This window comes from Maylandia zebra, linkage group LG17 (genome assembly GCF_041146795.1).
Source record: "Maylandia zebra isolate NMK-2024a linkage group LG17, Mzebra_GT3a, whole genome shotgun sequence".
NCBI classification, from domain to species: Eukaryota; Metazoa; Chordata; class Actinopteri; order Cichliformes; family Cichlidae; genus Maylandia; species Maylandia zebra.
In genome coordinates this window covers 6867892-6891661 of record NC_135183.1, presented here as the reverse complement: position 1 = coordinate 6891661, position 23770 = coordinate 6867892, and the positions used below count along the sequence as shown (strand labels likewise).

Sequence of the window (23770 nt, the reverse complement as noted above, 5' to 3'; positions counted from 1 at the left end):
TGCATCCTTGAGCAGTTTTTCTGGTACCATGTACATTGGGGCGTCCAAGTAATTTAAGTTATGGGACACATGTACCCAGGTTAAATGTGGATGAGGCCAGCCCAGTAAAATCAGAAACACCTTTTTTCTTTTTCTCCACAAAAAAAGGAAATGGTTAGCCTGAGAGGTCTTAAGAAACATACATGTGTTTTCTGAAATATGTCTCAATTAATTGGCATTCATTTACTAGTCTACTGTCATTATGAAGAAACTCTAGTTTCTTTATAAGATCACTGCCCTAACCGCCTTACTTCAGTGTGGAAATTGCACATTCATTCACCATTGCTCTCTTAAATGTGGGAACCAAAATAACAAGGGAAGGGGTTGTTGGAGTCTTTACTGCTCAACAATTTCAAAATCCTGTATTGGTTGGGCTCTAACAGTATTAATGTAAGGCCTCCTAATACTGATCATTCAAGTGTGACCGTTCAATGTTAATAGGTTTTTACTTCACACCATACATTTTTGGGGGATCTCAGAGGATTAAAAAGTTGTTCCCAAAAGCAGTATGTTGATACAACATAGAACATCCTTGATGTATTTATAGTTTTTTAATTAAATCCTATTATGTGTGAGTTATTGGTGTGTTTTTGTTTTTGACAGTAAACTAAAATCAGGTTTTTGACATCTAGGATGAGGGTTTGTTGGTAGGTATGCATGGGTATATTTGCATAATATGTCTGTAGTAGTTTTCCACTGCACATTATTCACTCTCTCAAAATAACCTTATCATAAGGCAGGTTTAGGCTGTTCCATATGGATGGCATCTGTATATGACAGGTCTTGGCGCATCAGAATGTAAATGTAAGCAGCAGTTTGTGTGTGTATCAGCAACTCTTAGGAGGATGTGTAGATGTTTTCCTAGTTGGTTCTAAAATAATATATGCATGCTTTTACAGCTATTAAGCTCCTTCCATAGTCATTAACTAAAGGAGTTCTACTGTGTGTAATGGAAGAAGTGAAATTCAAAAGTCTTTTTGATGTGTAGTGGTATTTTTTTATTCTTAGTGTCAGTTTTTGAGCCTGTTGCTGAAAACTGAGTTTTTAATTTGAATTTTTATTTTGTTACAGTTTTCTGACTGTTCTGCCGTAGACCTGTGCGTGTGAAATTTTATTTAGAACCTTAAATGTCAAGATGAATGGTATTGTCTAGTTACGATATATTTTATTGAAGTTTCTATGTTTTCACAACCCCTTTCTGAAGATTAGTTGCTGACTTTCTTCCCCCAGAACAATTAAAATGTCCAGTATTCTCTACAAAACACATTTCTTTGTGGGGGGGGGGGGGGTTTAAAAAAAAAAACCTGTATCCAGTGTAAACCGGGATGTGTAAGAGTGCTATCATTGAAAATGATTTCTGCCCAGCAAAACAAGAAGGAAGGCATCAGGGAAATTATATTTTCATTTTCATTAGGGCTGCCACGATTTGTCGACTAGTCACGATTACGTCGACTATCAAAATCGTCGACGACTGATTTAATAGTCGACGCGTCGTTTGAAGCTTTGTAAGATCCCAAAAGACGCAGGAATAAGTAGCAGGATTTAAGAGTGTAATAACGGACTGAAACAGAAGATGGCAGCACTGCATGTACAAGGATGCCAGCTGCCGTTAAACCCCGAAGAAGAAGAAGAAGAAGAAGCAGCTGTGTCCCAGAATTCATAGCGCGGCCCAGCTTAGTTTCCAACAATGGCGGCAGCTAGTTAGTTTTAATATTACTCTTATTATTCTTTCTGGGTCACAAAATAAACGTTTAACATATTTTCAGGCGAGAATGTAGCTGTGTAAACCTCAAATATCGGCTCAGTTTATCAGGACACCACATATTTTCAAAAGCGCTCCAACGTTTTCGGAGATGTCTGTTACCCACTAGCTCGTTAGCGAGCCGGGGGCTAGGTCACTAGCGCGGTGAGAACACCGGACTCCCGGCAAATTGTTTTCAAACCCACCGCCGTCTTTCGCTACTCAGGTTAAATATATGAGTCACTTAGATAACTTAAAATGTTATTGTTTGGCTTTTTTTTTTTTTTGTATTTTATTTGTTCCTGAGTAAATCAGTTTGTCTGAGATTAAAGTTAGTTTTTACACAGCTGAATAAACGTCAAGCAGACAGCTGATTATCAGAAGTGTGAGATGCTGGAGAATATACTCCGTTGTCTTGTTATATTTTAGATAGCAAGGAGTTTATTAAACTTCACCGAAACAATCTGCAAATTTCATTAAAATTTAATAAACTATCATCTTGTCTTTATTTTTAGTTAGCACCTTAAAAGCTTAAAGCTGTAAGCTAATGATAGTTATATAAGAGCAGATGCTGCTGGTGCAATAAGCTGTAGTTTTACGTCCAGTGGATGATGATCTGATTAGTCGACTAATCGCATAAATAATCGGTGACTAGTCGACTATCAAAATAATCGTTTGTGGCAGCCCTAATTTTCATACTTAAGATAAGAAGAAAATTAGTTAACTGATACTTAAGTTTTACAAAAACTCTTGTATTATATGTTGTAAACAAGGGTTGTTTTGTCGATCTGAAATAGCGTAATGTTCATGTGAAAACCTACAAAGCTAAAATTAAAGTACATTAATACTAATTTTGTCTTATTCAAGCTTGCATGAAACAAACTGTCAGTTTGGTAGAGTTGGTGCTAGCTAAACTGTTTAGTTTAAACTTCTAATGATCAACTATGTTGGTTCAGAGCAGACACGGCGTTCATGGTCAGTTTGAAGTTGCATCACGGCATCAGTTTAAAGTGATGAAGCTCACTCGTTGAATTCTACCTTTTCTACTAGCTTCTTGTGTGGATCAGGACACGGGGATACAGCTTGTGAAACATCTACTCATATCTTGATGAATTCAGTCTGCTAAACCCAAAGATCAATGAATATCTGAGTAGTATCGCAGCCTAATGAAAACTAATTTACTTATAAGTTATTATTTTTTCTGTGCTGCGCTGCTACATCCAATCCTAGGGTTTCATCATCTGTCAAATCCCACTTTAACTCCTGCTTGTAAGTCTTTCACCTGAACCAATATTTATCTTTATCCGAATTAGGCAGTCTTATGCTGAAAATGACTGTGTTGTGCTATGAGCACAGATGTATTGTGAAGATGAAGGAATATTCTGGTGTATACACTGTGGCCGGTGTTTTATCAGGCTGTAGGTGGAGATGGAGGGAAAGACAAAAACAAGGAGGGTAAAGTGGAAGAGGTGGTATTTATGTTAACATGCTGGTTGGAAGGAAAAGGATTTATGTGGTCTGTTGTGAAGAGTGATGCCATTGCACAAGACCCCACCTCAACAGCCTGTATCCCTCTTGTCTTTTCTTTCTCTGCCCCTATAGTCTCTCCTCTCTTCTTTCTCTTTCTATTTACTTTTGTCTCTGGCTCTGACTAGTCTGGAATCCCAAGAGATATGCTCTTTTTCATTTATTCTATGCCTACACCTTCTTCAATCTATTGCACAACATGTCCCTAAACTCCCTTTTTTCTATACTTGGTATGAATGCTGTACAGGTGAGCGTGCGAGCAAATGGTTGTCTGACTTTTCTTCAATTTGCCATACATTATCATGTCATTTAAGTAATTGTACGTACACATTTAGAATGCATTAGTCCCCACTAATGCTCTTTTCCATAGTGTGTGCTTCTTTATTATAGCTTTCCTTTGGGCTTTCAGTTGTTACTCTGCTTTTGTTGATACCATAGACACACACACACACACACACACACACACACACACACACACACACACACACACACACACACACACACACACACACACACACCAAACCCTTTCTCCTAATAATATGGTGTCCAAACAACTAAATTGTGGCCTCAGTTGTGTTCACAATTTTGACAAAATCCTGATTTGCTTTTTACAGTGGGGCAAAAAAGTATTTAGTCAGCCACCGATTGTGCAAGTTCCCCCACTTAAAATGATGACAGAGGTCAGTAATTTGCACCAGAGGTACACTTCAACTGTGAGAGACAGAATGTGAAAAAAAATCCATGAATTCACATGGTAGGATTTGTAAAGAATTTATTCATAAATTAGGGTGGAAAATAAGTATTTGGTCACCTCAAACAAGGAAAATCTCTGGCTCTCACAGACCTGTAACGTCTTCTGTAAGAAGCTTTTCTGTCCCCCACGCGTTACCTGTATGAATGGCACCTGTTTGAACTCATCATCTGTATAAAAGACACCTGTCCACAGCCTCAAACAGTCAGACTCCAAACTCTGCCATGGCCAAGACCAAAGAGCTTTCGAAGGACACCAGGAAAAGTATTGTAGACCTGCACCAGACTGGGAAGAGTGAATCTACAATAGGCAAGCAGCTTGGTGTGAAAAAATCAACTGTGGGAGCAATCATTAGAAAATGGAAGACATACAAGACCACTGATAATCTCCCTCGATCTGGGGCTCCACGCAAGATCTCATCCCGTGGGGTCAAAATGATCATGAGAACGGTGAGCAAAGATCCCAGAACCACACGGGGGGACCTGGTGAATGACCTGCAGAGAGCTGGGACCAAAGTAACAAAGGTCACCATCAGTAACACACTACAACGGCAGGGAATCAAATCCCGCAGTGCCAGACGTGTTCCGCTGCTGAAGCCAGTGCATGTCCAGGCACGTCTGAAGTTTGCCAGAGAGCACATTGATGATACAGCAGAGGATTGGGAGAATGTCATGTGGTCAGATGAAACCAAAGTAGAACTTTTTGGTATAAACTCAACTCGTCGTGTTTGGAGGAAGAAGAATACTGAGTTGCATCCCAAGAACACCATACCTACTGTGAAGCATGGGGGTGGAAACATCATGCTATGGGGCTGTTTTTCTGCCAAGGGGACAGGACGACTGATCCGTGTTAAGGACAGAATGAATGGGGCCATGTATCGTGAGATTTTGAGCCAAAACCTCCTTCCATCAGTGAGAACTTTGAAGATGAAACGAGGCTGGGTCTTCCAACATGACAATGATCCAAAACACACCGCCCGGGCAACAAAGGAGTGGCTCCGTAAGAAGCATTTGAAAGTCCTGGAGTGGCCTAGCCAGTCTCCAGACCTCAACCCCATAGAAAATCTGTGGCGGGAGTTGAAAGTCCGTGTTGCTCAGCGACAGCCCCAAAACATCACTGCTCTCGAGAAGATCTGCATGGAGGAATGGGCCAAAATACCAGCTACTGTGTGTGCAAACCTGGTAAAGACCTATAGTAAACGTTTGACCTCTGTTATTGCCAACAAAGGTTATGTTACAAAGTATTGAGTTGTATTTTTGTTATTGACCAAATACTTATTTTCCACCCTGATTTACGAATAAATTCTTTACAAATCCTACCATGTGGATTCATGGATATTTTTTTTTCACATTCTGTCTCTCACAGTTGAAGTGTACCTCTGGTGCAAATTACTGACCTCTGTCATCATTTTAAGTGGGGGAACTTGCACAATCGGTGGCTGACTAAATACTTTTTTGCCCCACTGTATCTCATTCCATTAAGGTTAAACTAAGCTATTGGTGTTTGTTTTTTGCTCTACCGCATTTAACCCCCCATTTTCTTTTTAAACTTTTGCTAGTTTTCTTTAGTCAGCTAGGATTCAGTTAGACTACTGTATGTCCACACAGTATTCATATCTAACCTGTGTTCCCAGCAGATCAGGTATGTGGTGCATATGAAAAAAATGCACTTGTCAGAATAAAATCACGCTGACCTACACACCACCAAACGCACAGTGCTGTTCACACTCGCACACTTTCTTGCCATTTGTCAACCCCCTCCACCTCCTTCCCCCAATATATTTCATCATGGTGAGCCAAGGCATCGCTAACATGCCAGGCGAGTGCTTTCTCTTGTTCACTGGCTCTCACTGTCAGGGAGAGATTTTTTTTTTTTTTTTTTTTTTTTTACCTTTTCCCGTGACAGACCCAAGTGCTTCAATTTTCCATTTGCTTGGAGAAAGTGACTGCACAAAACCTTTGGACTCCGTAAGCTATCACTGCTACACAGAGCCAGCGTTAGCCTGGAAGGTGGATCATGCGGTGGTTAAAAATGGAGAAAAACCTCTGACCCCCACAGCACATGTAGTATATCCAACACATCCTTACAGAAAGAGGCCTGGTTAAGCTGCCGGTGCTTTTCTCATTCATTCAACCTGAAACACTGTTATTTATTTGAATTTGAAAGAAATAAAACCCATCTCACATTGGATCACCAGACTCATTTTCCTGACCCACTAAGTCTGCCTCAAAGAAGACGCACAAACAAAGGGTACCTAATCAAACGACCCTCATTCCCTCTCGTGTTCTGATACAAGTTGCACTTGAACACACCTTTGATGCTCTGACTGCCTAAGTAGAAACATTGCCTGCTGTAGGTTAAATTAAAATTGGACTGGAAAATTGGTTTCAAGTTGGTGCTCAGAATTGCTCTCAACTAAAGTTCAATTTTAATTACCTTGTTGACTTGTTAAGTGAAAACATTTGACATGTTTTCTTGGTGCGTACTTCTACATCACATCTTTCCTAAAGTATTGTTTTTTTTTTCCTTTTTTTAGCTTTAATCAGATATTGTTTGCTGTGCTTAAGAGACTATGTCCAAATAAATATCAATTATATTGTCTAATAGTGGTATCGGATCTGCCGGGTGACTGGGGCTTTCTGTGTAGAGTTTGTTCTCTGCAGATATTCGGTCTTCCTCCCACAGTCCAAAGACTTGATTGTTTGGTTAACTGCTTATTCAGACTTTGCTGTAGGTATGAATGGTTGTCTCCCTCTTAGCCCTGTGTTATACTGGTAACCTGTCCAGAGTGTACCCTGTCTCTTGCCTGCAACCCTGAATTGGATAAGCAGTTAAGAAAATGGATGGTTCAATCATTCACTGTGGTGATGACTATCAGAGTATCAGCAGACACAATGCTTTCTTGAGGCCATATGATAATGTTGAATGTTTCTCTTCTCTACACAGCGAAGAAGACGTGCGCAGCCACAGATTTCACCTGTAAGAATGGACAGTGTCTTCCTGCTAGGTGGCGCTGTGACGGAGAAGTAGAGTGCGCAGACGGTTCAGATGAAGCCGATTCAATCTGCAGTAAGTAGCAGCACAGCCACACTGACTGGGCAAAACTGTGAGCAAAGTCAGTTTTGTCAGCACATATGCACACACACACACGCGCACACACACACACACACACACACACTTCCCTGAGCATAAAATACTCCCAAGGTCACTCATTTTCAGTGTGTCATATTTTGCTGCACGCCGCCATGCTAACCTTCTGTTTCTCGCACATTGCCTCAGAAAATAGCTTTTAGTGGCTTTTTTGTTGTCTGCTTCAGCAGCAGACTCAGAACCTTTGTACAAGGTTTGATCAAGGCCCTCGATGGCAGAAGAGTGGACAAGATGTTTGCTGAGCATCCTCAAAGGGAGAATTAGAAATAATTACTGAGCCCTAAATTCATCTCGTTCTCATTAAGTAGCTCATGACACGAGAGCAAATTTCTCTAAATTACATATTCAGTCACGCAGTGCATTTTAGAAACTTTTTTTTCCCATCTTGTCCAAGTTCACATATTATCACTTTAACCCTAATGGAAACTGTAAAGCTGTCTGATAGTTACGGTGCATTGCAGCTAATGTAGTTATATTTTACACAGACAAATGTAATGTAAGGTTTTATTAGTGTTCCTGTAATTATTAAAATGACTGCAGTTGAATTTGAGTCTGTTCTGGAAATGCAGCAGCTCATAAACAATGAAATACATTATTCTGTACTTCTCTCCTTAATACATGTTATATTATTTCAAAGGTTTTTTAACTGTTAACCATAAGCTGTCCATGTCAACATTTTTGTTTCTCACTTCAAATTAGTGATGCCATAATGTTGCAAAACATGCTTATAATACACATAATAATAAACATAATGAGAAATGTTCCTCTGCACAAATTAGTACATCTCAAAAGTTTGAATATTGTCAATTTTTAAAAAAGTAATACGTTTCTTTGAATTAAAAAATGTAAACTATCATCAGTTCTCCATTCATCATATTCATCATATATATCAATATAGCCAAAATAACAGATTCCTGAAAATCAGTAATCAAGTGTCTCAAATGATCTAATTTGGGTTTGCATAAACAGCTATTCATACAACGTAAATACAGAGTATCACTCAGTTTAGTTCAGTACATGTGACCTCAATCATGGACAAGACCGTTAACTTGAAACTTGTTCAAATGACGTGTGGGGTAAACCATAGAAGTTAATTCCAGAAAGGCTGGTTGTTCACAAAGTGCTGTATTGAAACATATCAATGGAAATTTGACTAGAAGGGAAAAGCATGGTAGGAAAAATCCTGAGAGTAAATGTCTGAAAACATTGATTCCAAAACTTAGGGAGCTTCATGAGTACTGGGGCTGGGCTCAGTATATCTAAAGCTAGATGTCGTCAAGATAGTAGTGGGAATGCTTGTGCCAAATCATATTGTCCGGAACAACAACACTAATCCGGGCATGTCTGAGAACAACACAGTGTGCTTCAATTTCACACCTAAAAAGAGAGTTACTTCAGCAACCTCCAACAAGCCACAGTACTTTACATAGTGTATGTGTTAGTGTGGTGGAAACAGAAGCTCACTGAAGCTCAAGTGTTTAAAGACTTTACTTTTTGTTTTTGGATGGGAGGCTAATGGCCTGTGGTAAAATTGGTAGACGTTAAAGTACTTCTTTGATATAAGAGGCTTTTACTATATATAGCTTTAAACTTTATGAATACTTTTCTTTTTCTTGTTTGTTAACTACATGTTCAAGCTGTTTAAGATAAGATAACCTTTATTAGTCCCACGTGTGGGAAATTTGTTGTTTATAACACAGACCAGGAGTCCTCAAAGATTGAGTCTTGGAGTTGTCAGTAACTTTCAATAAATCTGTGGGGGAAAAAATAAACTTGAGAAATATTTGTATCAAATTATTATAGTAAGCGTGCTCTAAGATAGTTTTGGAAGAAAAGAGCATAAGGGGTGTAGTCAACATGAAAGCATGATGGCTTTCAGTTTTGACGTAGATGAATTATCTGTTTATTAGTAGCGATCACTGGCATTTTACAGAAATTCATCTTAGCTAGTGGTGCCTTGACTTCCCACTTCCTTCTTTTTCAAAAAGGCTAACACCTATTTGCAGTTTTTTTTAAAAGATGATTTTCAAAGAGGTGATCAAAGGACTCTTTGAAGATCCTTAAAGTAATAAGTATGATTGGGATAGGCCAAGGACATGTGTGTGGGTGCGTGCATTCATGCACGTGCCTATGAGTGATCCAAGTGCACGCACTGGCATAAGCATGTGAATAAAACTAGCGTCGATGCTCTTATTTAGTATTCATCACGAGGTGAATCGGTAGGTCATTTCATCAGATTAGTGGACTTGTGGTTAAGTCTCATTACATCCAATCAAGGTCAGACACTGTCAGAGCTTCTGTAACTTTCCCAGCCATTGATCCTCATGGCTGTGTGTGTCCAGATGAGTTTATGTGCAAGTAATAGAACGTCTAAGTTTGCTGTATACGCTTTCTTGCAAACATCAGAATAGTATTAACATTTTTCTGGAAACGTTAATGTGTGTTTCTGACTAATCTAGTTTTCTTTTAGTGCTTGACTACACAAGCAACCATATTTCATACTAGGGCTGGGCCATATCATACCGTTCACGGTAATACCGGTTTAATGTTGGGCAACGATAGAAAAAGGAAATATCGCGATAGAATATGGGTAAAACGCGCATGCGCAGTGCCTTTGTTTTCATACACATGGCGGCGAAAGCAGATCATTAAATAAAACGGATGAACCAGAATTGGTTTGTAAAAATGCTGCAACTTCAGTGGTGTGGAACTGGTTTAGCTTTCTTCCGTTAGATACACAACAAAGCACTATTTTTGGTAGCACATGCTAGCAGGCCGTCGTTATTACTGTGTTTTTTGGAAAATACGGCACACTTAAAATCAATCCTTTGATTTTTCTGAAAATCGCCAGTGCCCCTTATAATCCCGTGTGCCTTATGTATGAATTCTGGTTGCGTTTACTGACCTGGAAACGATTTTATGTCGTACACGGCGCTGGAAAATCTGTCAAATGTTTTAGTACGACTTTGTTAAGCTACAAAGCCGCACCGCTTGATGGATTGTTGGAGCATCACGGCTGTTGTAGGCAAGAGCCTCGCGGAGTGATGCGTACTGTGCTTCAACATAATATTACCGTATTGTGTGTGTATAACCTCTTTTTAAGTTTTGTGGATATTATACATGGTTATGCTGAGGATATGTCGGCCAATTCCCACTGGAAATGCTTTTTGGTTAAACTGTCAGCAAGGAATTTGCATTTGCACTGTTAAATTTTTATATAACTTTAATGCACATAAAAAACATCAACGTATTTTCATTTAAACAAGCAGCTGTTTTGGGGTTTTTTGCACCAATAAAGTTGTGGAGTTGTAAAGTATTTTGTCTAGTGTCAATTATATCGTCAGTTATATCGTTATCGCAAATTTTCAAATGTATATCGTGATAAATATTTTTGGTCATATCGCCCTACTCTATTTCATACATGAATCTACTTCACGTACTGTTTTGAAGATAGTCTTGGAGAAAAGCATTTAATATGACAATTAAAAAAATCTCGAAAAGATCTACCATTAATTGAGTGATACAGTCTATAGAAACAAGATCTTCCTTCACTAAGATCTTCCTTTTTTTTCTGTCTCTCACTCAGAACACTTGTCTTTGTCCTAAAGTATAGACTGAATATACCCCCCTTTCTTACAGCCTTCTACCGCCTTGTGTCACATTCTTTACTTTGTCCTTGTGATTTCTTCTGGGCAGTTTGTCTCCCACTTTCTGATCTGAGTTCAGTTTAAGTAATGCCTTTGATAGAATTGATTGCCCCAGGAGGGAATCGATGAGCTGATCCCCGAGACTTCAGGTCGCCTGCTGATTAACTATGGACCTCCGATGACGCCTCTGAAACCACACACGCACACTCTCACACTCTCTCTCCACACACGCACACTCTCGCGCGCGCACACACACACACACACACACACACACACACACACACACACACACACACACACACACACACACACACACACACACACACACACAGGCAGGCCTCTCTGTAGCTGTCTGTAATTATACGTCTGAAAATGAACCTGGGCCTGGAGGGGATTCTGGAGAAAATGTTCAATCAGACGAGTGCTGGTTGATGCATGAAAGAGTGTGCACAGTGTTCTGCACTGAACGTTTTCTCCAGAGAAACCAGAGAAAACCTACACAGGCATACGGAGGACACGCCAGGTCCAAGCAAATTCAAACAGAGACCGTGCTAACCATTTTTGTTTAATAGCTGCATCATAAATTGTGATTGAAGTGTCATAAATTCACATTGCTCAACAGCAACATTTATTTAAAGTAACATCAAACATCAAACTACAACATATATATTTGAATCAGTTGCTTTCCACTTAAAGCGCTTGAAAAGTTTAATCAAAGTGGCACTTTAACAAAAACACCTTTTTAATAATTAGTTATGCAAATTGGTGTAACAAACTAAGCTAAATACTTCAGTGTTTAAGAACCATGTTTAAATACATTTCTAAATATAAATTAGTTTTACATGCATTTTTGCTGCAAACGTTGCTGCACTTTGTAGTCCACACAAGAAATGAAGGAGGTCACAATACCAGAAATCAAGTAGTACCAATACCAGTTGATTTACATGATTCTCGATGATCATCCTACATACTGAAACATAAAGTTTAGTAAAAAGTGTTTTTAATTTAATTTCTTAAATATGTTCATATTATATTTTGCTCACAAGGCACAAACTAAAAGAAGGAAAAACTCCCTTTTAACAGGATGGAACCTCCTGCAGAAACAGGCTCAGGGAAGGACAGTCACCTGCTGCAACCAGCTGGTGGTGAGGAAGAAATCAAGCAGAACAGATGTAGAATAACACATGAAGGCAATAAAATAAAAGTAATGATTTTCTGTTTTAATAGTTTTATTTTAAGTTGTTTTACTCAATTATTATTATTAATATTATTATTATGAGTCTGATGTAAGTATAACAGAAAAACTCTTGAGGTAATTAGCCTTGAAATACTAGATAAATACCTTAAGCATCTTTATTGCATTTTGGCACCATGTTAGGGTTCCTGCATCAACTGCAGTTACCAGTTTAGAAAAATAGACTCATTATGCACTACAGTCATGTGAAAATGACCAGACAGATGACCTCTCTTTTAAATTTTCATAATGTTCCATGCTACTGGGAACCCAGTCCATTTACTAGACATCAAAGCCCTGAATTTCTGGGGTCTAGACATTACAGCATCCATTTACTGAGTGGCATCAACAAGATCCTGCAGTTTGACAATCAGGGCTGATTAAAGGAGCTGTGTAGTGTCTCTCAAGTATTATTTAAAACCCCATCTGTATGTGCATTCTGTCTCTGCTGGTGCATATCTATAGTTCTGGGATGAAAGTGAGGACTCCTCACCGTTTAAGTGTCCCCATGTAGATAAGTTACCAAACACGAGACACTCTGCACCCCTTATTTAACTGCATATGGAGCAACGTCTAACCTTTCCAGTGGCCCCGTCAGTCCAAGTGATGCTTGAAAACTTTGTATAAAAAGTGTTTTGGAAGTTGTGGAGGATATTTTATATTCATAGTACAAAAGACTTATTATCAGTAGAAGTAGTCTAAGTCTACTCAGGCATTTTTCACACTTGGAGGCATGATGATAAAGAGTGTTCTGAAAAGCCTCTTATTGTGAAGCATAATGAGAGAAAATTAGACAAACAGAAACGAGAATTGTGATAACTTTATAAGTCGAGTCATCTCAAATCATCATTCATGATAGGATAGGATAAACACAGCGGGATAAAACCGAGAAAGCAACAGTCTTATTATTCCCTTTAGCTCTTTGATATGATAAGAAAGCAATTATTCCTTAATTTACTCAGAAGAAACTATAAAGGATTTGGCAGCATTTGTTTCTTTGCTTCAAATACAACTCCATTCCAGGGCCTTGAACTCGGGATATTTTCCCTAAAATTCTTCTTTTAATATTACAAGATTACAATATTGAGTTCCAATGTGTCATTAAAGGCCATGAATATAGGGTCACACTTTGAAAACTGTGTCTCTGTTTAGTCCTTTTTTTATATTTATAATCTCATTAGATCATTTTTTTATCAACTTACCCAACCCCACCGGGCTTTAAAAGTGCCATGATTTCATTCCATCTGATGAAACTCATACATCTAAAGACACAAACTGTCAAAGCAGAGTCTCTCATCACAGCAGGACGTCTTTCCCAATTTCTAGTAGCGATGATTTATAGCGCTTATATCCAGTCGCCACTCTTCAGATTCTTTTTTTTTTTTTTTTTTTTTTTTTTTGACCTGGTAATTATGGCACGTCTGAGGAAACAACTTTAGCAAAAAATATTGAAATTGTCGGGCAAGGCAGATGGAGGACGGGTGCTATTTTTCTTACTCTAATAGATATTTAGTTGGCTAAAGTTGCAATGCTTTTATATTAAAGAGGAAGTTTAGAGTCTTTATCGGTCACGATGAAGAGCTGATCATAATATCTCAGTGATATTAAGTCAAGATGAAGACATTGAGAATTTTGAATTCAAAACTGACACTCACAATGTCTCAGGTGAAAATACAATAAGTGTCATCTAATGTTTAACTATACAGCATTGCCCTAATTGCCAGCTTCTCCTATTCGGTCATCGTCTCTGTCCTCTCTGTCATCAGTTTCACCTCCTTCTGTGTCATGAGGTAGGCTTTGCCTTGTCTCTGTGTGCTGAGACAATAGGCAGGTTAGCGTATTATAGCGAGGAGGCAGGCGGTTGTGCGAGTTAATTATTTTGGAACGTGGAAGGGAAGGATCCAGTCAGTTGCACTGTCGGACAGCTTCACTTTCATGCTTGAGGCGGCGGCAGCACCTGCCATAATTTCCCAGGTGGCCTCTCCCTCTCTTTTATCCAACTCTCTCTACCTGTCTGCCTTCCTTGTTCTTTCAGTCTGGGAGAAAGCAAGTGACCTGTCATTAAAGGACACACTAACAACATGCAAATTTAAGAACTGTGCAAAAGAAAATCAAAAGCTGTTATATGGTTATGAACACTGGAAATATATGAGTGAATGTTAGGTCACCTAGCTACTTCAGAGACGATGAAGTCTAGTGTCTTGCTGCATGTTCTTTTAGTTGCTATGAGCTCAATGTCATTCACAGACTGCAACATGCAAAAAATTAAATGCCACCAAAGTTCACCACTTTCTTTTTGCCTATCGCTGTGTTTATTGTGATTGAATCTACAACCCACCATTATGTAACCACAGAAGACTAACATGAGTTTTGTGACTCTATTGTACCACACTTCAGGTCTGAATAACACATTTATCAGTAAAAATGAGATTCATCCTCCAAAGAACCAAGCAAAAAAGAATCTTTTTTTTTTGTAGAAAGGCTATCTAAACACATGAGATATCAGTGGAAAGCCCAGGATGTCCTTTATTTAGTTCGTCAGGACTTAGTAGGGTAGCTCAAATAAGTCACAAGATATAGACAAAAAACAAATATCACTTAAAGAGGATATCATTGAATCGGCTGCTTCTCAGGAGGATATATGCATAACCCAAGGATGAGCTTACAAAATTGAGCACTCCCCATGTCATGTCTATACAGTAATAGCGTTTTTCCACTGGTACCTACTCAGGTCGGCTCGGGACGGTATGACAACGCTTTTAGGGTTTTCCATTAGGTTGTAGTACCTGGTACTAGGTACCTACTTGGCCGTGGTTCCAAGCAATCGGAGGAGAGCTCCTTCACGAAAAATGAAAACCGCCATTTTTTTTTTTTTTTAACTTGGTCTGTGGCTTTTGGTCAGACTCGGGACACACGGTGCTGTTTTTATCCAGCCATGTTCTTCGTTGCCGAGCAGCTGGTATACCATCGCCTCGACGTCCTCCTTTGTTGTGATGTATATATGTTGCATACCAATGACGTCACAGGACGTTCAACCGTGTTGCTATAATGACCCCACACACATTAGGTGATCCGAGTCGAGTCATGTCAAGCCAATCTAGGTAGGTACTAGTGGAAAAGGGCTTTAAGCTGACTTATTCCATGGGGCGGGGTTTATGAAAGAGGGACTCTATGCAGTTCTGTGAGAAATCAAGCACACCCATTGATTCAGTAGCTTCTAGAACCACCTGATTTTACATTTAGAATCAGTCTTTACATTGTTCACGTGCTTTAAAGCGTTGCTTAATTCATTGAGGTTTGCGGGAATTCGTTTACGCAGAGCTCTGAGATCTTTCCACAGCATTCCAGCTGGGTTGAGGTTTGGACTTCGGACCATTGCAACACCTTGATTGTTTTCTTTTTTCAGCCATTCTGTTATAGATTGGCTGCTGTGTTTGAGATTATTGTGCTGTTGCATGACCCAATTTGTGGCCAGTCTTTAGGATTTCAGGGAGGTGGCCTCACATTTGACTCTTGAATACTTTGGTATACAGAGGAGTTCATGATAGGTTTGCATGTAGGAAGTGATAATAGTGATTTTTTTTTTTTAAAGATGAGTTTCATATAGATATTTAAATGCATCTAATTTTGATTTGTCAAAAATGTCTACAGTGGAAAAATTAGTGATAGGAGCTAGAAGAAGAACAGCAAATAAAGAGAAGCTGCCGTCTCCATGACCAAAGCATGCATAACACAAGTAATCTTAAAGCTGATACAGCATAACTTAACTGGTGTTTTGTGACTTAAATAGCTGTGTGGTAACAGTATAACGTGAGCGTGTGGACATAACAATTTGCCGAAATGGCAGAAGCGCGACTGGATATAAAGCTTGCCTTTTTTTGCATTTGATAATTACAGTAATAAAGTGTGATTCATGCAGATGTTCTTTGGGGATGATACCCGCAGAGCTGTCGTTTTCAAACATTCTCCGTGGGGTTCCATTTTCTCGTTGTGACTCAAATTAATTATCCAGGAAATTATTTATTTATTTCTCTTGTTTTTAAGACCACAAAAATTGGTTACATTTATAATTCGACCGAAACCGTTTTCCATTGCCTAGATTTAGAGTGTGTGCGTGTGTGTGTGTGTGGGCGCGTGCGAGAGGCAGTTTCACAGAGCCAGAAATATTTTTCTTTCAAAATTCCACAGAGAAGTCTTTAGAAGTAATTTTACCTGCCTTTGTTTCTCTTTATAGATCTGTTTTTGTGCATTGCCCTTGCATTTCAATAAAGTGCCTCGGAGGAAATGAGCTCAGTTTCCCCATCAAGTTCAGCGCGACGCTCTGCATCCCTCAATAGAGTCCTGACTGCCTTTTTTCCCTCGTTTGCCTTCCTTTTTGTGTACCTCCCTTTCCTGCATTCTGTCATCAGCTGAGAGATGTGGCACTAGCCACTGGCAATATTTTTAATTCCCAATGCGTCGTCTACTAAACAACAATTTAGAGGGCCCCGTTGGAAGAAAGTGGCAATTTCCTATGAAAGCGCTGGTGTTGCGCTGTATTTCTTCCCCCCATGGCACTGCCAGACACATAGGTCTAGACTGTGCTAATGGTTCCACATTTAACAACCGTGTTCTCCTGCTCCTTCACACCGGATAGAGTTAGGGGAAAAATAGAGAGAGGGAGCACGAGGGAGAGAGAGCAATTTTCAGTGGAAACTTTCAGCGTCACCTACGAGAAATACATGTGAGCTAAACCCGCAGGAGAAATCTACCCGCCCTTATTCACATTTTCATTTGCAGAAAAAAATTAAATAGTTCGGCTGGGAATTTAAGAGGTTTGCACAGAACTGAGTGCAAGACTTTTGAATTCTATTAGGCATGTTGTCACTCACTGTTACATGCTTTCAAACACACAGCTCAAAAATTCACATCTAGAGAAACTTTGTTGCCATGGTTGTATATAGCTGCAGTGACACTGGTTCGCATCCTCATGGCGGGGGCCGCTGTTGGTTATCTATCCCCATAGGCTTTTCAGATCTTACTTTGGACTTGTGGCTGTTTTATAGGTGTGCAACGATTGTTTTTGTCTGCTTCCACTTGTCTTTGCACTAGGATGATGTCGGCGTAAATGTGCAGTCATATTCGTTGTGTTCCCACTCTCATTAAAATGACTTTAACACCATAATGCCGCAAATCTCCGTTAACGAGTTACCGCGGATCGCCCCATGCGTGGGGCTGGATGGCGTCAACACGTTAACAAGCTAACTGCGTTAACGCACTAGTTCCCATCAATTGAGCGTTGCGTGGCACATCGGACATACTGTTTTACTTTTGTCCATGACGCGCTTACCATCAGGGTCATACGTCACATGAAAACCAAAATAGTTCCAAACGCCAGATCTGAATGAGGGTGGGGGAGGCTCAGTTTGGTAGCGTTGAGGCAGTTGCCATGTTGCAACGAGCTTAGCTTCTGTCTTGCTAGCTTGCGCTGCGCTCAGTGGATCTGCACTCGACAGTGCAGCCTAGGCGGAGTAGTCGAACGCAGATCCACTGAGTGCTCAACACAGACAGCATCGTCAGAAGAAAAGTTGATAAAATAAATTAAAAATTTTGTATTGTTTGATACATATGCGTACCAAACCGAAAGCACTGTATCGAACGTTAAATATCAATACGAGTATGGTTGCACCCCTACTGTTTTGTTATTGTCATAGGTTCACAGTTTTGTTTTGTTGTTCTCACTGCATGACCTCCCAGCCCCCCTTGTTTTCCTGTATTATTGGAATCCCGCTTCTTTCTCCTTTCTCTGCACCTGCTCTCTCTGATCAGTTTTTTTTCCCCCTCTTCTTTCCCTTGACTTTGATCTTTCTCTCTCCAACATTCTCCCTCCACTCCTTACATCAGGGCTGCAATAATTGGAGATCAACGTTCCAATGAAAGGCACTAATCAACACTAACCTTCATTTACAATGTAATCTGATATTAACTGCATACGCCCTTTCCCTAAATTGGATTTCACATCTGAAGGACAATGGCCGGTGGAGTTGGCGATACATACTTAGCTGGGCTGGCTTTTCCCACTGCTTCCAAACTCTACGTCATTTACATTCCGCACCAAAGGGTCAACCAACTCAACCAAACTTGAGTTGATAGGTAAACAAAATTTGTGAAAGGAGACATCTGTTATGTTGGATCCATCCAAACATTTAACGTTTAATTGTTACTAGCTACTAGCAGTACCCCGGAACACCGCTTGAAACTTGCATGAAATCATAGACTGTATAAAACATGGTTGTAGCTTACAGGTTAGAAAAATGAAGCCAATATTGAAGTGCCTTTAACTTGGTTTCTATCCAAAGACCACAAAATGGCAATAGCTGTCGTTACAAAGAGACGTCCGGAAAATAACTTTATTTCTTGAACTCTGTAAGCACTTTTCTGCTGTTTATGGCCTCGGTCTTTGATTTGGGGCCAAAAAAGAAAAAAATAAGTATTTTGTAAATCTTGACCATACTATGTCTGAAAATAGGGGATTATATAATTATGGAATGAAACATAGTCATACTCATTACTCCCCATCGCATCTATTTTTTGGTAACCCAGATGGCAATGGCGTATACGCTCATGTAAAGCTTCAAAATACGGGTCAATTCCTGTGTACTCCTATGCTAAAATCTCCAGTTTATGGTCTCACTTAGTTAAGGACGTTAAATTGTGAAATTAGATGACCTTAGTAAAAATTCTAACGTGACGCTCTTGTTTGATTTCTAAATCGAGCTCCGTTGTCTTTCCATTGTCATTTTTGCCAAATACAATTCCCCATTGCCATGAAATATTATGCTCCAGTTCTCAATGTGCAGTGTTCTTCATGCTCAAGCATTCACACATACATGGAAAGATATATAAAGGTAACCAAAGATGTACTCAGTCATGCATTAACAAATATATGTAACAGTCCATATATTTAGAGCACATGCAACCCCTTTTTAACTCGTACATGTAGTAATTCTGCCTGTTGTACATGCCTAGGCACACTTAATCTGTCTACAAAATAATCCATGTGAGCTATTCGTGCCCGATAAAGCATGATTTTCTTCTGTGAGTAATGCAGTGCTTTGTAGGCTAATCCAACACCACGAACAAAGCTAACTGTCACTGAACCTGAAGTAAGATTTACATGTCATTTGAATCCTTCAATTCTTTTGCTGATCTTGTCTGTCAAATTTGCACAAATGTGAGTAAATATGCAGGACAAATTCTGTATATTTACTAAATTTCTGTATGATGCGAAAGGGGGGAGAAAAAAAAACTGACCGCAAGGATATAATGCATGCACTGATTCATCCATCCACCCATACTTTTCCATTTCAGGGTTGGGGGGGGGGGGAGCTGGAGCCTAGCCTACCATAGACACATGACACACCATGGACAGGTTGCCAGCCTTTTCATCATAGATTGATCTAAAGTCTATGAAATGCCAGACAAATAGTGAAAAAATGCTGTCACAACTTCCCAGAGCTCAAGCTGACTTATTCAAATATCTTGTCCAAAACAAAAGTCCAAAACCTAATAATATTTAGTTAAAAGTGACATATGAGACAGAAAACCACATTTGGGATGTGCAGCCAAAGAATATCTCACTTTTCCCCCACCTTTTTTTTCAATAAGCTATCTTCCTGTCAATCATGCAGTTAATGAACTGACTAATTGTTTTGCCTCTAATAACCACATTAAATATCACTGCTCAGACCTGAGCAGGTACTAGCTGAAAGCTTTAGTCAATGGTTACGAAACAAAGATAAATGGTACCTGCAGTTCAAAGTGTCTGCCCCTTGGAGGTACCTTACGCGCCACTAATGAAAGCATTGGGCGCCTCAGGGAGGACAAAAAAGACTGCTGCTTGGAATGAGGTTAATGAGTGTCCACACGATGACACGACCCACTACAAACGATCAAACCATTAGATTTAAAAAGTCCTTACACGCCGAATAATTGGCTGATCCCTACATCCCAGGTCTTGAATGAATCATTGATCATCTGCGAGGTCTCGCCTTCCCGTCCTTTGTCGACTGCCGCTCTTCTCCTCTCACTAAGGTTACAGCTTTAAAACAAAAGTAATTATTCCATACTGCGTCATGGACTGCTTCTCCAATTCGATTCTACATTAAGATGTAATTCGGCTTGAAACGCAGCGTGGAGTGGAATTTTACATTTGTGATTGGGTCTTAATGTGCAGGTCGATCAATTTGTAGAGTGTTATCTTGTAAAAATGTTTCCAGCGTAAATGAGTGGCCAAAGATTTATTTATTTATTTCTTATCTGTGTAAATTTGGCCCTGCACTCACAAGAAGCCCCATTCCGATCCAATTCCAGCTCGATGCCTTTCTCTTTCTTTCTAGTAGCTTCCTCTAATTGCCTCGATTCCAGTTTGTCCTTGTATTGATGTTCTCCAATGTTGTGACCAATATCTGACCGCTTTCTCCCACCTTACATCCCACCTCCCTTCTTTTCGCCCTTATTTCTTGTCTTGTATACTTGAAGATAAATATAAAGACATTAGGCAGAGACATTTAAGTGTTTGTGGTGTGGCGTGTACTTAATGGTCTCAAAATACATGGATAAAATTTAATATGACCTTTAAATATACAGACCAAGCTTTCCAGTAAGGTGCAGTACCTCACTGTGTATTGATTCCAGACATGCTTCGGCCCAGATTTTATACCACACAGAGTAGCCAAGCAGTAAAGGTTTACTGTTCTCAAGCAGGCAGTCGCCAATTTATGATGCCACCTCACGGCTGAAACTTGAGTTTAATGATTCAGTTTCACAGACGATCAACTGTTATGGACTCCCTCCTGCTGGACTCAATTGATGATCTGTCAAACACATGCAAGAAATATGTTTATTTTCTCTTTTTTCACAGCTCTGATGAACATAGGTACCAGAAGGAACTACAAACTATGTTGTGTCTTCTAAAGTTAAAAAAGACCAGGAAAAATAAAGTGACACAATAAAAAGCAAGTGGCTACAAAGAACTTAATGCCTTTCATATGGCACACAGTTTTGTTTTGTTTTTTGCTTTGTACTGCTTGCTTGCTGACTCAATTGACATTCAAAGCATTGCAGAGTATCTGGGCATTCATAATATGCCACCAATGTAGTGAGACATGTCATGTTTCTTCTGTGTTTTTTGCATAAAAAGACATTAAAACGGGGTACCTCATCAATCAATGCTGTGCCGTCTGCGGTGTACCTTAAAGCATTTTAAATTCATGCAGGTACAATGCTTCGTGTCGATACAGGGTAAATCATCTACAAGCCTCCGTTCCTCCTCATTTATCATGTGCCATATTACCACATACTCTCCCAAGTGGCTTTTGTTTTGACGTTGTGTCTCATTGTGATGGACAGTGACTTAAGGACTGCTTCTATTACCTGGCCTCACACACGCAACTCGTAATAAATAATTATCTTAGCATTAGCCTACGGGGCTTGGGGACTTCTACATCAATCAACTACGAGGCTCGCCTCGATGCTAAGCATGGAGCTGTATAGTGGACGTGGTGCCGCGCCACAATGCTCCAATCCCTCCCTCCTTGTGAAGGGAAATTAAAAAGGTAGTTCATCAAAAGTTCATTAGCATACAGCTCCTTGCTCCGTCCACCCCTATACCCTCCTCATAATAGACACTTAGACGGGCCATGTGAGGAGAATAACAAGTGTGTACTACTTCTGGTTGTGGACGTGTTTGAATTAAAAGACTGCATCGTGTTCTGTGTGCCAAATGAGTTTTCTGACCCCAGGATGAGCAAAAACCTATTTCATATCCAGAATGTACAAAATACTAAACCAACACATTAAAAATGATTAAAGCCATTTTTCCCTTAAAATATACAGTGGATTTATGTAGTTAAAATAAAGTTGACACTGAATGCATTTCTTCCAATCATCAAAATCCCAGTCTATCCTAATAAGTCAAACATTCATTGAATATTTTCTCATGTGATAATATGCTTCCTACCAATAAATTCACAAAGCTAGAGCTGCTGTGTAAATATTTTTTTTCCTCCTGGAGCCAGCTATCTCATCCTAGTTCACTTTCACACTGCAGCGCAAGCTTCTATTAATGCAATCTGCACAGGAGGCCACAGAGGTCACTCATAAATTTAGTTTGGCTTGCAGCATTTCGCTACTGCATCCCTTCACAGGCTGTATTGCTAACACTAAGCAGTGAATTTTTAACTTATTCTACACACACAAGACTGTTAAGGAATTTAACCGGGTACATTGGTTTTCCCTCATCATAATTTCCTGTGTTTTCTCATAGTACCTGCTATTCTCTAATAGCACTGCCATATTAATGAAATCAGGCTCATGCTCTCAAAGTAAAATTACCCCTTACCCGGAGTCGGCCTGTGAATAAATGTATAAATGGGGTTACGGTGTGAATAGAGAGGCTCAAGGCTGAATCTGTTGAGCCTCGCGTGCTTTGTTTGTGTCACAGAAATGAAAGTTGAGGGAAAGGCTCTGACCTGGTCATCCAGCCAATTTGCACTTGTTTGTTTCCTTTACACTGATGTATCCTGTTATATTCACTAAGAGTACATGCTTGTTTCCCAACCCGTTTTTACACTTATTCGATAATGCCTACACCCACCAGGGAGCTGCTGTATTGAGCCCTCAGTGTCTTACTGCTCATCACCAAGCAGCTCCACTGGAGCATGGCTAGTATCAGTGCCTCGCCTATTATTTGCTCTAACGGCCAAGTGTTTATATCTGTGCCACAGCAGTTTCACAGCTCTTGAAATATTCATTCAGTACAAAGGTGAATTCACTTACATGCCTTTGACTGGCAGCTGAGGCGATGATTCACAGCTGTTTTGGTGTACATGCGGTCTCCACAAACACTGCATTTGTAGTTTAGAGTTACGTGCGTCTTTATTTGCATTAGGATGCTTTTATGGACTTGTGTACATCTTTTTCCTGAGAAGGTGGGAGCAGGAGTCAGATATTGCACTCTGCATGTAACACGATCAGAGTCTGCAGTATCTCTCCCTCAGGAAGTCCTGCAGTTCTCTTTAGTGCCTGCTTTACCACTTTTGTCCACCTTGTCAGCATTTAGTGAGAGAAGGAACAAGGAGAGATAGACAGAGGGCAAATTTGCTCTCAGCACCAATTTTTGAAAGACTGGGGAAAGCAACTTTAACTGTGACTTCATTATCAACACCATCTGGACTGGCAAAGGAAAAAACAAAAATACACCCTAGATTAAAAAATACATGATACGATGTTTGTTTTCCTTTTGATTACATGCTGATCAGATTGTTCCACGCTCGTGTTTCCATGTCCTTTAGTTGACGCAATCTGAGATGCAGACTTGATCATGCCAATTGCTCCATGTGCTACCCGCTTCAGCTTGGTCCACACAAACTCCTGTTGCTTCCGCATGCAGCGTAAAAACAGATTTCTTAGCTTGCACAACCCAATTTTGTCTGGGAATGGGCTGCACAGTAACTGAGGCAGCAAATAGAGAGACCTTATGTAGAAGCTATTGGTGGGGATGAAACTATTATTATGGTCTATCAAATTCTAATAGAGAGCAGAAGAATTGACTTTTTAATAGTTATAGGTTACTGTTTGATTGTACATCAGCAGGAATCGTACTTCTTTGTATTTATGGAAAATGATTACCCTTGGGGTGA

The 23770-nt window shown here is 39.7% G+C and overlaps 1 protein-coding gene across 5 annotated transcripts in view; it reads left to right on the top strand.

Annotated features, from left to right (window-relative positions):
* Nucleotides 1-23770, top strand: part of lrp8 (low density lipoprotein receptor-related protein 8, apolipoprotein e receptor) — a 173314-nt gene that overhangs the window by 76504 nt on the left and 73040 nt on the right. For all 5 annotated transcript variants that reach the window (XM_076875959.1, XM_076875958.1, XM_076875957.1 and 2 more), the window contains exon 3: nt 7005-7127. In XM_076875959.1, coding sequence (XP_076732074.1) covers nt 7005-7127 — 123 coding nt within the window. The remainder of the gene's footprint in view (nt 1-7004; nt 7128-23770) is intronic.